Here is a 14,629-nt window from a genome sequence, read left to right as displayed (position 1 = left end):
ACTATATGCCAGGCATTGTGCCAAGCCTTTTATATGTATGTTTCATGCATTATCATACTGTATGCCTTCAAGAGTCATAACCGGTTTCTTTGTACCTTAAAAATGTGCTGTATTTCTACATTTTGTGCATTGGTGTCTAGTTGTAGAGTTTTCCTATCTTTTCTTTCACTTATGGGTATTCATCTGTCACTTCTCACTCCTGTGGTGCTGGCATTCTGGGTCATTGGGGCCCTGTTTTTAATTATGTGTGTGTAAGACATTTCCCATTACTAAATTTCTTTAAAGAATAAGTTGCTCTAATGGTTCTGTTTATGAAGTTATATAGTGCTTTCGTTATTTATGCTCCATCTTCTCCCCAAAAGGGACTTGTGGTCTGTGAGAAATAGGTATATAATTGATTTTAAATTTTTTTTTATTTACTGTTTCAAGGCTGGCAAATGATCTAAAATTATAAAATGTAAAGAAAAGCTAACTATGGGTTACTTTTCCCATTCAGTTTATAGAGAGTAAAGCTGTAATAGTTTGGTAATTTTCTCTTCTTTTTAAGGAAAAGTATCAGTTTCTTTACTATTTTCCAGGCATTTGAGATAATAGTGAAAACAATGTATTATAAGATTTCATATGCTTTCTTGTAGAGTATGATGGGGCTCTTAAAGATTAACACCACCTAGATTTTCATCATTCTTTCTTTTTTTCTTTTTTTAGATTCTCGCCTCTATTGAGCTGCTGGCCCGCTCATTGCCAAAAATTCACCGCAGTGCATCCGAACCCTCTTTGAATCGGGCTGGCTTCCAAACAGAGGATTTTAGTCTGTATGCTTGTGCTTCTCCAAAAACACCCATCCAAGCAGGGGGATATGGTGCGTTTCCTGTCCATTTAACAAACTAAATGAGTGACAGAGTGTAGGACGGTAGGGACAAAGGAAAGTGAACATATGTTTGCTTACATATTTGTTAAATTGAATAGGATATTCTTTTTTTTTTAAGGTGAACAAAAGAACATGTATGTTTTTAAAGACTGGATATAATTGTTTTGCCAATCTAAAATTCATACTTAGCATTAGAGTTTCAACATCGAAGGGTTTTTGAAGTTCTCAGACATTGCTGAAAATTCACAGTACCTTTTCCAGAGGTTTTACTTCCCGTTCCAAGTTTATTTTGTTTACTTGATTATTCTAATTATTAAACTTCAGTTAAACTTTCCTCACTCACCTTTTGCTGTTAGCTGTCCTGCGTCCATTAGGGGCTCCAAGAACAACGCTGCCACCTGTGTGTGTGATGGCAGGTGGGAAGCTGACAGTAGGTTAGGCTGTGTTAGTGAAGGTAAACTGAACAGGTCTAATTAGGAGTCACTAAAATTGAATAAGCTTATTTTTATTCTTAATATTTTTTCTTATAACTATTTCTTTTTGTTAATACAGTTTGGAAAATATAGTTGTCCTTTATTCCCTTAGAGCAGTATAAATTATGGGTACAGGTAACCAGAGATATTGCTGAGTGGCATGTTTGACATGAGTAACATGGTTTAACTTTGGATTTTTAGCTAATATTTCTTTATATATTAAGGATGTCTTACACAATGCAGAAGTCGAATTTCCTTACAAACGCATTGCCTCCTCTTCCTTCCAAAAAGTTCCACAGAATTCTGTGAGAACTTGTAGGTTTGTTTTGTTCTTCTTTTAGATAACTGTGGTTGCCAAACAACCAGGTAATGGATTTTTAAAAATTATTATTTTAGGTTATACTCACCTCTCATGATGCATATTAGCAATGACTTATCCGTGTGTCTCTGTCCTCCTTATTATGAATGTATGAATTGTTTTTTTTATTCCACGGTGTGTGTGTGTGTGTGTGTGTGTAGTACGTTTAGCGCTTTCTAATGCTTACACTTTCTTATGTAGAAAATAACTGTAATGTGGCAGTCAGTATATTCTTACTGTGAACCAGAATCTTACCGGGAATCAAAAGTGAAAGAAGCAGCATTGCTGTCATCAAAGAAATCACCGTCTCTACTTCAGAGTCAGCCTAGGGACCAAAGCCAGCCTCTTAAATACATCTTCATTTACTCAGTTTGGAGTTGTGATGATATTAAATATAACTGACAGTTCCAGGGTTATTCAGGGGCACACAGATGGCATTTGCATAAATGCCATCCTTCTTGGAAACCAATAAAGAAGAAAATCGGGAGGACTTTAGTGATAATTTAGTCTTGTAAGTATCACAAATAAATTTTTGAAATATTTTCTTTATTTGAATAAGTTAGATTTCATCCAGGGAAACCACTCAGTGATAAGTTTGGCATACCTTGTGCCCCCCCATTTGGGTATCTTAAGATAAATAATGCCATTCATGTTTTTAGAAATCAATTCATGACTTTGAATGTAGGAAGAGTAGTGAAAAAGAACGTTTATTGTATTTTAAAAAATGAGAATAAGAAAGTCATAAAAGAATGTGACTTATTCAGAAACATAAAAGTGTGTGATTTCTAAATCTTCCAGTGACGCTAAAGATGTGATTATTAGTAACTATTAGATTGGGTTTTATTTATTCACAAATTGAATAGCAAGCATGTAGCTAACAAAGTTTTTACAAATTGACTTGGTCTGTGGAATGCTCAAAGGTTTGGGCATTTTGAGGCACAAGAGTCAAAGGATCTTTTTATTGACAGAGCTCTTTCATAATTCCTCAGCATACTTTCTTCACTTTTATCTTCCTTTCTTTGTTCACTCTCTTTTTTTCCCCCCAACACTACCCACACTAAATACTACCCAGCTCCCCACATCTGCATTTGACACTTTTCCTTCCTTTCTTTACCAGTCTCCTTTGCCAGAGGGCATTTGCTAAACTCTTAGAGCTGCTCAGAAAACTCATTATACCAGGGGTCCCCAATCCCTGGGCCGCACAGCAGGAGGTGAGTGGCAGGCAATGGAGCGAAGCTTTGTCTGTATTTACAGCTGCTTCCCATCGCTCACATTACCACCTGAGCTCCACCTCCTGTCAGCATTATGGTGAATTGTATAATTATTTCATTATATATTACAATGTAATAATAGAAATAAAGTGCACAATAAATGTAATGTGCTTGAATCATCCTGAAACCATTCCCCCGACCCCGTCCGTGCAAAAATTGTCTTCCACGAAACCGGTCCCTGGTGCCAAAAAGGTTGGGGACCACTGCATAATACCATCCCATTGACATTTGAACATGCCTTCAAAGGACTGCATAGTAATTCTCTTCTTTCCAAATTGGGCCCACTGGAAATGTTATTGGGAGAACATTAAAAATAGAGCAGGTGAAATATATAAATAACATGGATCTGGAGAAGTAGAAAGCATTAGAATGATACATGGTAGTTTCCCTTTCTGTTGTTGCTGTTTGTCTGTTTGATACTGAGTTTTAGATGTATTCTCCAAATAAGAAAAACATTATTTTCCTAACCATGTGTAGAGTTAATCTTTTTGACTAAGGAATTGAAACAGAAGGACATTCATTATCTTGCAGCTGATGGCTTCTTTCCTAAAACCTGAAGCCTCAGATCTTTTCATTAAAGTTGATATCCTTCTTCAGAAGGCAGCCATTTTATAAAATTTGTTTTACATTTTAAAAGTTTTACCAGTCAGTGATGAGGAATGAGGTTTGTCTTCTTGGTTTTAAGTAGTTTAGGGATCACAGCATTTAACTCAAATACTTCAGGTTTGTTTGTTTTCGGATATTACAGGATTGTACCAACCATTTAAATACTAAACCAGTAGTTAAAGTCATTCTCTTTAAAATAGTGACTATTTAACACACTTGCTTATTAAATGGCCTTTCTCTCAAGTAGATCACACTCAATTTAAGGAAATGATCTGCCTTTTTTTTTTAAGTGTTATGAAAAGAGTATTTCATGACTAAAACGTTTTGTCAGTTATAGTCTTATTTGAGAATTACTGAACATTTCTATGGTACTTTTTCTTTTACTAAATATTTCATCTCTCCTGTGATCATTTCTCTAAGAATTTTAAGAAGTCCAGTGTGTCTCTGGCAGAATGTTCCTCATCCTTTAGAAACTGCCTGAAAGGTCACCACAAAAAAAGAATGGGACTTATTCTAGTTTCAAATGACTGCCCCCCTACATCTAAGACAGGGATTTATTTACGTACAAAATAACGTGTTAGATTTTTCACAGCATATTTAATCTTTAAGGAATTCTTTATCAAATTATATGTGTAACAGCCACTGAAATACATTTAATTCTAGAATTAAGGGTGATTAGTAATATCTTAAAACTAGTTAATCAAGTCCTTAGCTTTCAAATTAACAAAGCATGATATTGGAGGTGTCTGAAATCTTGGGATCTTCCCAAGTGTTCTTTGCCCCATTCCTTAATAAAGTCAAATGGAAAATAGAGCTTAGGTTATTCTCAGCCAAAAAGGAGGTTATTTAAAAAGTTTCATTTTGGCCTCTGCTTGATTTTTTGGTTAATAACTAAATTATTTTAAAGTCAGAATATCTAGATGTTTCACTTCAAACAACTTCACACAAGCAGAGTTGGCTCTTACCTCAAATAAAATAGGGTAGGAGTTGGGATAGTAGAGATTTCCTGATATGCAAGGAGGAATAAGCAAGAAAAAAAAATTTTTTTTTTCCAATAGCAGATCCATCTCCTGTTACCCTGTCTTTTCCTTAAATTTTCTGTGATTTCAGGGACATATGTAGAAGGAGTTTTATTTTATTGCTCTCTAAACTATGAGTCCTTTTTGTCTTTTTTTTACCCCCCTGGACCTGAAGTCTGATTATGAAAAGAACCACATTCCATTAGAAGCAGTAGACTCTGGTAGCGAGATCTTTAGTGTTTACTTTATTGGTATTTGATTTGGAGTTTGTTGGCAAGATTTTGTGCTTTGGGGGGTTGTTTTGTGTGTTTGTATTTTTAAGGCTAATATTTAAGTTTGTAGAGAACACTGTTAAATGAAATGGAGTGTCTAATTGTAATAATGAGTAGGAAACATCTGAAGATTTTTTTAAGTTATTTTTAACATGGTATATAAGATTTGGGCTTAGAGTTTATCATTTTCTGATATTTTCTCACTTAATAGATGAATTCTAGCCATTTTTTATAAAGATTTCTGTTAAGCAAATCCTGTTTTCACATTGGCTTCCTTTAAGGAGTTTTAGGTTCTGTTAGATACAGTGACTACTCATAAAAACTGTCGAAAATTGCTTTTAAGAAATGTATTAAAATACTTCTGAAAAAATAGCAACCATAAAACCATAAGCAAAGATAATAAGGATGTTTATGTATTTCTAGAGTCTCTGTTAACATAATAGCCTCCTATGATTATGCTCTAAATGTTTTACTCTCCAGGGTCTTAGTAATTTGACTCTTTTTCCTTCCAATCAGTGCCAATTTCCCCAGTTCTTTTAACTTTAAATATGAAGGGTAATAAATGTTTTACCCTTCCTTGATCTTTTGACTCAAAATACCTTGGTTAATTGTTGAAAGGAATCCTTAGATGGAAAGAGATAGTATCGCTGTCTGCAGTCCAATTAGTAGTTGTATTCAGAAGAGGAAAGCAAATTATTAATTATTGAAAATCATTTAGGGGGTCTGTTAATTGTTAAGACCTTGGACTTTGGAGTCAGCACCTGGCTTTACATTCCAACTCTGCCATTTTCTGGCTGTGAGATTTCTGGCAAGTTACTTAAAATCCCAGCTTGCTCCTCTATAAATTAAAGAGAAGTAATAGTACCTGCTTCATAGAGTTATTATGAGGATCAGATGCAAATGTGTATAGTGTTGAGTGAGGCATCTGGTATACTATAATAGACACTCGAGTAGTTGCTAATATTATCAGCATACAATCTGAGGGTTCAGTCAGCCAGTCGTTAGCAATCCATTGTTTGTTGGAACATGCCAGTGTTCTCTGGTACACCAGTTGAAATCGAACAGCAATCAGAAAACATAGATTATTCCTCGATTAAACAGTGTATTCATATAAATGATTGCTTGGATCCTCATCAGAAGCTATGTTACAGAAAAATGATGTTAAGGCTCACTAAATTCTGATAGCTGTCAGTTATCAACCAACCCCCAGAAATTAACTGTGGTGTATTTAATAAGAGGAACCCTAGTTTGAAGTAGAAGCTGTGGACAAAATAGTAGGTGAAAAATAAGGCATGAAGCCCCCAAATTCAGTAAGCAAAAGAGTGCAGTACCTCAGAGGGTCTTTGTGGTTAAAAACATTTTTATGCTGAGAATAATGTTCATTGACATGTGCCTATAAGTAATTTTTTGGTAGTTTAAAAGGTGAAATGAACTACAAATGGGAGAGGTCTGAACTTCCTTTCCTTCGTTCAAATGTGTGATGTGGACAGATCATTTGACCTGTGAATTTTATCTTTTACAAAATGAGAATAATTCCTGCTTCTTCCTTCCTAATAGTGGCATTATAATAATGAAAATGAGTTGATAATTTAGGTGGGAAGTGTTCTACAAATCAGCCTTACTGTTTTACCGTCAGTTACTGAGAAGTTTTGTTCATTGGAACTGTTTCAGCTTGATTAGAATCATAGCATGTAAAACCCAACTGGGAAATTATCTACAGACTTAATATCCTATATAAGTTGTCGTCTTTCATGGTTACAGCCTTTTTTACTTTTAAATTAGTGATGTCGTTGCTAGATTTGTAACATATAGCTAGTCACCTTTCAGTGAGGTTTCCATGAGGCTTTTCTGTGTCTCTAGGTTATTTGAGATAACTTTTTTAAAATTAGCTCTTGTCCTCCCTCTACAGGAGAATTTGCAGCCTTCAAGTAGCCACACCATCATGACAGCATCTACTCTTATTTAAGTCTTGTGTTCGTACAATTTGTTAACATCAAAACACAGTTCTGTTCCTTAACTCTTTTTAAAGATAAAAATTTTCAATGCATAAGCTGGTGTGGAACAGAATGGAATTTCCCATCCAACAAAAGAGGGAAGAATGTTTTAGGAACTAGAATTCTCTGCTGCCAGTGTTTCTTCTTCAACACAAATACCACGTGCATACAAGTCTGCCCACTCCCAGGAAGAAAGAGGAGACCCTGAGTTCTGACCTTTTGATGGTCAGGCATGATGGAAAGAAACTGCTGCTACAGCTTGGGAGATTTGCTCTGGAAAGTCTGCCAGTCAACTTTGCCCTTCTAACCACCAGATCAATATGTGGCTGATCATCTGATGGGGCAGTTGCAATCACCAAGCCTCGTTCTCTTTCCTGTTCTGGGATTTTGTTGTGGAGCTCTTTCCCCTAGCCACCACTGGTTAATTTCTGAGGGATGGAACAAAAATGCAGCATGCCCTTCTTGTATGGTGCATGTTCAGTCCTTGATAAATTTTTACCAAAATGAAGCTATTTTATTTAAATGGAGGGTGAGAGATGAGGAGGTAGGTTTTGGTGTAGAGGAAAAGGGAATGCTGCATCTTTTTCCTGACCTGCTGGGTCTCTGGCCTTTGTTTCCTCGCTCACTCAGGCTCTGCCTGGCGGGCAGACTGGAAGCTCTGGCGCACATTGCCTTCTTTTCCCATTGGGTCCAGCAATGAAGACGAGTGTTTGGGGATTTTTTTTCTCCACGATGTAGCAAGTTCTCAGGAAAATACAATTGATATCTTCCTCCTAAGCTCTTCCAGTCACCAATTACTTATGTGGCTACTTTGTCCAGGGCACAAAATGCCTGTATCTAATTAAAAGCCTACAGAACTGCTTGATAACAGTTTTGAATGTGAGACATTTATATAATTTAAATGTAAGGTACAAGTTTTAATTTCTGAATTTCTTCTATTATATTTTTATTAAAAACAAAATAATTTTCAGATTTAATTGAATTGGAATAAAATAATACTTCCCACTAGAATTATATATCCTGGAAAATTGTATTTTTGTTATATAAACAACTTTTAAAGAAAGATCAGTATCCTTTTCTCTACCTAAATATATGGGGAGTCTTAGCATAATGACAAATATTTATAATTTTTAAATTAATGGTACTTGCTGGATCCACACTAACATCTTTACTAATATCTCATTGTTTCTTCCAACTAACTCCTGCACTACATCCTACATTTTCTTTCTAGTCTTTGATCTAGCATATGCAACCTCAAATAAAAATGGTGGTGTCTCCATTCATTCTCCTCCTTCCTTTTTTCCCAAGCCTGGTCTTCAAAAGGTTGGTTAACTTTGGCAGCCGAGTCCCCCAGGCAGAGAATAGAGCAATTTTAGGTGTATTGGGACTGAGGGAGGATGTGAAAAGCCTGACATCAGTTGTTTTTATAGAAAGAACTGCTGTGGTATTAAGAACTTGTTCCTTATCTTTATAAATGGGGAATATAACCTAGTCATAACTTCCCTTGACCTTTACTGAAGTGTGGTATAAATCACAGTAGTAGCAAAGAAAGTGACTCTGGATGTATTAATGGCAAATAACCCCCTTATCATGAATCTGGACTCTTATCAAGATTTAGGAATGTAAATCAAACGTACCTAGCCCAACCAAGCTATGTAGTGAAGGACCTGAAAGAAATTAGACAGGACCTATAAAATAAATCAGGGAATTAGAAATTATTTAAAGTTTTCAAATTGTAAATTGCCCCGCTATTTTTCAGCCTATTAAAGCTTACTGTCATTAGATGATTTCTTGCTACGTTACCTATATTCAGAGGAAGGCCTGTTGAAAATTCCATGGACTTGTAAAAGATTGTCCCAGTAAAATGGGAAATAATCCTCAAGTTATTAACGAGTTTGAAAAGCAGTGTGTTCTTTAGTCTTTCGTGAGCAGAGCAGTATCTTACAAAATTGAGAAATTGCAAGAATGAAAATGATTTGTGCTGATTTGAAGAGCATCTTGTGTGCATAATGCTGCCTCTCTTTTAAAAGCATTGTTTATTTTTCTTTTTAAATATGTCCCCACAGATGCTTTTGAACATGCTTGTGTTACCTTTTCCTAGATTGGAGAGAGCTGGGCTTGAACAGTAGGCGTGTCCTGCCGGAGCTTCTAGTGCAGGACTCCCTCCCTGAGCACGGCAGGAGCCAGCACAGGAGCTAGTTATGGAGGGAGGTTAGCATTGGAGTTTTCAACACAAAATTCAAGGTGATTAAACACTGTTTTCTTCCCTTTCTTTTTAGAATACATTGCTATCTCATTTGAAAAATCTCATTTCTTAAATGAAGCTGTGCCCAGAAGCCAGGCTCAGGGTATTCTTGAGAGATTTGTATAGAGCCCTTAAAAAATAAAAATAAAATTTTAGCATTTCCCTTTTCTTCCTTTTCTCCATTAAATACTTTTTCTCTAGTTTACAAATGGCATGGAAAAGGAATTTCCCCTGAGTTTTACATGCTTTTTTTGATGCTTAGACTACAGATAGACTTGAGCTCCTAAGAAAATACAAGGGAAGAACTCCTTGTTTGTTGTGCAGTGCACTTTATGAGTAGTTTGTATCGATATTATGTGGCTGCTTTACTGACAGGCTTGTAAGGCTGCACTTATCTGTCTTTCCTGTAAGGCGGCTGCAGTGCCTTCTGTAGTGTATTTTATTTTGGATAAGGAGAGGTGACACCTTCTGAAAAATTCCAGAGTAACCATAAAAGATTGTTTTAAAGTATGTAGTATTCCTGATGGACTTTTTCATCATTAAACTAGTCTAGGGTCTAAACTTTTACCACTGAAATAATATTGACCAAAAAGTAATTTATAAAAGGGATTTTGTGAATAGAAAATCCACTGTAATCATTTGTACTTAAGTGCACTCTTAAAAGAAGATTCTGTCTCGCTGTCAAACTCTGGTTCCTTAACATCCAATCCCTGGTTGTGTTTGCGATCTGGTAGGACATGCTAAGGCAAGCTAGAAGATAAAATCCCATATACTTTAGTATACGTGTTATATTTATGTCAGTGTTGGAAAAGAAAGAGCAGTTACTTAGTAATAAAGATCCAAGACTTCAACACTGTCAACCTGAAACTTTGTAAATATTTCCTAGATTCTTGTTTGGTGCGGTCACAGCTCTTTATCACACAATGTTATCTTTTACTCATCAGGCAATTTTGGAACTGCTGCATACCCCTCCTCAGATCTCACCTGCCCCTCCCGTACATTCACCTCTCCAGCCTTGTGCACACCTCATTTAGCTTTACTTTGAAACACATTGCAGGGTTCAGGTGACCTCTTCTAAAACTACCTCCTCAGAATGAGGTAATGAATAGTTATTTATTTTAAAATATGAAAAGTCAGGAGCTCTAGAACATGAAGATGATTTAAGATTTTAACTTTTATGTGTACTTGTATTTGAGCCTTCTCATTTTGTCCTAAAGGGCATTATACATTTAAGCAGTAATACTGACAAATGTAGCTCAGAGTATCTGAATGTTGTTGAAAGTGATGCCAGAATCTCTTTAGGGGTACGTTTCAGAATTTTTAACCTTATATCGGTTGCATGAAATTAAATAGTTAATGGTAACACTTCACTAACAGTGATATAATTTTAATTTTTGGTAGGCTTAGCAAGACAGTACATCTTCATAATGAGTTAGCCGCAGCTTCATCACATGCACAGATGCTCCTGTAGAGAGACTGCCCAGTTAAGAGGGTAGAATGATGACCCATTTTGCAAGTTTCTCTTCTTTGTCCAAATTGGCATTCTTTGTGCTAGAAAATCAGCACTTTGAGAATAGCAATTTCAACCATTAGACTAGTAAAAAGCAAAACAAACAAAAAAACCATAGCCAGACATGGAAAGTTTACTGTGAGTATAAACAGCAAATAGCTTACAGGTCATACATTGAAATGGTGTAGGTAAGGCTCTAGAAAAATACCTTGACAATTTGCCAAATGATCTTCCTGTGCCTTCATGATGCAATAAAAAAGCTAAAATTTTAGCAGAAATCAGTGATTTGTGAAGAGAGCAGCCACCCTGGTCTAACTCAGCTGTGTTAATATTTTTTAGCGTGCAATTTAGACTGCAAAGATAAATGCACTAAAGAGTTTATAGCCAAAATCATGTTTAAAAAAATGAGAAAACACACAGGTAAATTTTCAGTGAACAAAATTATTTTTTTAAAGCACATAATCCCTAGTATAGTCAGATATATTTATCACATAGAGCAAATAGGTTGAAATCATAATTCAGTGACATTTCTAGAGAAACTTTTTCTACTCCCATAGGTTCTTCAAAGCATGGAACTTTTATATAACAGGAATGTTTGACAGACATTTTAAGAAATTGCTGTAGTTTAGGGTTGAAGTTACTATATGCTGGGCAGCAGTCATATGTATTAACTAGTGAGAAGGATGAAATTAACATATAGGACAGAATTTGATTTTCTCAGTTCCCATAGTACTGCTGCCAACCTAGACACTGACCAGAGTTTGAAATATAAACTTGCCTCTCAGGATTTGTTTGCAAATTAAGTGGGACTGTCTTGCTAATGCTCTGGGGGCCAGGTGGAATCTCCAAGGGCTCCTCTATGAGGGGACATAAGGCTGGCGGGTGTGAACTGGACACACTCCATGGTGTGCTTCTAGTATCTTGATTCCTTGCCACCCCCAAGAAAGGCTTCAGCAAGTTCTCTAGACGTTTCACTAAGGAGTATTACTAATGCCCATAGGTTGTTGAGCACCCGAGGGGTGCAGTAGCATCTCTGCCTGATTGTATATTGGCCCCCAGAGGAGAGTGAAGTGGCCAGTGTACTCATATTCCATGTTGCTAGCTCTGGTAAATTGAAAATACTGGTAAGATTTTTGTTTTATTAGTACACTAGAGAGTAAGCTTTGTTTTGTTGTTTGAAGATAATCAATTTTCACTTCTGTTTGGGAAAACATTTAAATTGAATTTCAGTCCTAAATTTTGCCAGTTGTGGCAATTAACAGTTTCTATCAGGTGTTTTTAATGTAGAAGAGGACAGAAACTAAGTCCTAAAATCTTAAATTAAGGTAACAGTGGTTTATTTTAGAACGCTTAGGGGTGGTTAGTCTCTACCTCAAAAAATTGATTGAGTGTGTCATTTATTTCAGTATCCACAATTTCAGCTGTTGTTCTTGTAATACTTTTTTTTAACATTTTGACCCCCTTTACCCAACTGTTAACTTAGTCTTATTACTAAATCAGTTTCATTAAAATGTTTAATTTTATTTAGCAGTTTTGACTAATTACAATGATATAACCAGTTGTGCATGAGGACACAGCCAGTGAGTGTATCTGGGTTTTTTTGTGATGCTTTTTTTTCTTAAGAATTCTGTAGGTTGAAGTACTCTTTGAAAACAAAGAACTAAAATATGTTTATTCATGTTAGCATAAAAAAAAAAGATTTGTGCAAACCATCTGCTTCTCCTGGCAGGCTGAGCACATTGTCCAGCACCCGCGAGTGGCTGGTTCTCATCACAGAATCTATGTAGGGAATTGGGCATGAAATTCACTGAAGAGGTGGAGCAGAGGAAGTGTTCTGTTTACAGGAGTGGAGATAGGGCTTATGAGTAAGTTGCTTAGTAAGTTGGTTTTGTTTTGAGAATTATTGTGTTACATTTGTGTGTTAAGCTTTTTTTAACCCACTTGTGTTTTGGTGGAGTATGTGTTACATAAGAGGAAACGTCAGACTAGCATAAGCAACAAAGCTCACAGTCTAGGCACAGGTGTAGACAAAATGGACCAAAATGGGAGGGGGGAGGGTATGGGAGTAAGTCTAGGGGTAGGGAAGAATTGATGTGAGGGTGGGAAATAAACTATAATTACCTGAAATAAAATGTTAAGAGTGCAATAAGTGTGCTTTTTATTCTAAGCTGTGAACGGGTTTTTTAAAAAATCATTCCTTCCTAATACATTTGCCTGTGTTCTGTAGCTGATTAAAACCAGCTATGTAAACATATAATGCCTTTTTATTCATGTTAATTACCAACATAAATGGCTAACCTTTATGTCTTATTTATCTTCATGTTATGTTAGTTTACATCCAGGGTGTGTATGTGTGTGTATGCTGTAAATTTTCCCTCCTTCGTTTGAAAACGCCTTTGTTGGGTCCTGTGTGTTTCCTTTGGCCATGCCACAGGTTATAGTCTCGCCTTGGCCTTCATATCGCCTGATTTGAAGGACTCTATCACAGTGACATAGCTCATTCATTTGTTGTGCACTCTGACCCTTTCCTCACTCAGCAGTTGCTGTTTCTTCTAAAATATGAGTGTACAACTATGAGGAGATTGAAATTAACTGTTTAACATATGTCCCTTTGAATTCTATTTAGTAGTTATGATTGCTCTTTGGTTTGGACCAAGAAAAAGGAAATCCACGCCCCACCCCCACCCCCCGCCTTTCACTTATTTCTCGGTTTGAGGACAATTCTTCTGTAAGAGAGGGGAAAGGGAAATCCTTCATGTTTTAACTGCAGTGAGTTAATGGCCCCTGGTTTACTCCAAACCTTATGGCGATTCACATTCACATTCCTCTCCTCTCTTGCTGCCAGAGGTTTGGGTTTAGTTCACTTCAGTTCCGCTCAAGCATTGAAAAGGTTCTCATGGAGTCTGGGGTGTGCCCAGTGAAAAGATGGGGACTTTTTAATTGTCCACAGACCTCTCTATACCTGCTTTGCGAAAATTACAAAGGAGTAACTATTTTTAAAGCTTATTTTTCAATTCATAAAAAAAGACATTTATTTTCAGTCAAACGGATGATGTTTCCCTCTTGTCCCTTAATCCTCAGTGTTTGCTTGAATTTTTTTTTTTTCAATTCTTCCCCATCCCCACTTCTTGATACTTTGGGTTCTCTTTCCTGCTCAGGTCCTTTCACTTGTATTTTGGAGTTTTTCTCATGTAAATTTGTACAATGGAAAATATTGTTCAGTTTGGATAGAAAGCATGGAGAATTAAAAAAAAGATAGCTGAAATTCAGATTGAAGAAATTTATTTCTGTGTAAAGTTATTTAAAAACTCTGTACTATATAAAAGGCAAAAAAGTTCTATGTACTTGATGTGAATATGCGAATACTGCTATAATAAAGATTGACTGCATGGAGAAGTCTTTATCAAGATCATTTTTCTAGCACTGTCACATTCAATAATGGAAGTAGGGCTTTTGACGGTCAGTTCTATCAGGCAGTGGAGGAACTAAGAAGTGTACATTGTTTCCAGTTACCGCTTGGTGGGCAGAGGTATTTATGAGAAATATTTTAAAAGTAAATTGTCAAGATGAATACCTAGTACATTGCACCGGCTACACTTTTGTAGTAGAGTTTTTTATCTGGTGTTGGTGATTATTCTCAAGCATTTTATGATGCTGTGATCTGACTGTTCCCCTCCAGTGGCTCAAATGAAGTGTGTGCTGTAATAGAGTCGTTTAAGTAGTAGTCTGTAGAAGTTCCATCTTCTGAACTTTGGTATCTTTCAAACTTTTTTGACACAACTTCCAGTAATACATTTTCTATAGGAACACAGACAGTACACACAAATACATATATTTGAAACTATGCACTCCTGTTTTACATTTCTTTTTTTTTTTTTTTAATGCTGGCTACCTTCCCCCATGAGTTGATTTTATGCATTTGATTTCATAAAGCTTGAAAGACACCTAGAATATCATCAAGGCTATGTCATATTACCAGGCAGTTTCCAGAGGAGAGGTAAACAATTTTAAGA

The 14,629-nt window shown here is 36.1% G+C and overlaps 1 protein-coding gene across 4 annotated transcripts in view; it reads left to right on the top strand.

Moving 5' to 3' along the window:
- Positions 1–14,012, top strand: part of BRAF (B-Raf proto-oncogene, serine/threonine kinase) — a 161,361-nt gene extending 147,349 nt beyond the window's left edge. For 2 of the 4 annotated variants that reach the window (XM_060021006.1, XM_060021008.1), the window contains 2 exons: positions 706–859; positions 6,777–14,012. In XM_060021006.1, the coding sequence (XP_059876989.1) occupies positions 706–859; positions 6,777–6,799 (177 nt within the window). In that variant the 3' untranslated portion in view covers positions 6,800–14,012. Of the gene's footprint in view, positions 1–705; positions 6,689–6,776 lie in introns of those variants that run through there. The other 2 variants (XM_060021005.2, XM_060021009.2) reach the window with 1 other exon arrangement.
- The last annotated feature ends 617 nt before the right edge of the window (positions 14,013–14,629 follow it).

The sequence above is a fragment of the Delphinus delphis genome, chromosome 9 (genome assembly GCF_949987515.2).
Source record: "Delphinus delphis chromosome 9, mDelDel1.2, whole genome shotgun sequence".
NCBI lineage: Eukaryota > Metazoa > Chordata > Mammalia > Artiodactyla > Delphinidae > Delphinus > Delphinus delphis.
Note: the sequence above shows the minus strand (reverse complement) of the source record. Positions and strands in the feature narration are given on the sequence as shown.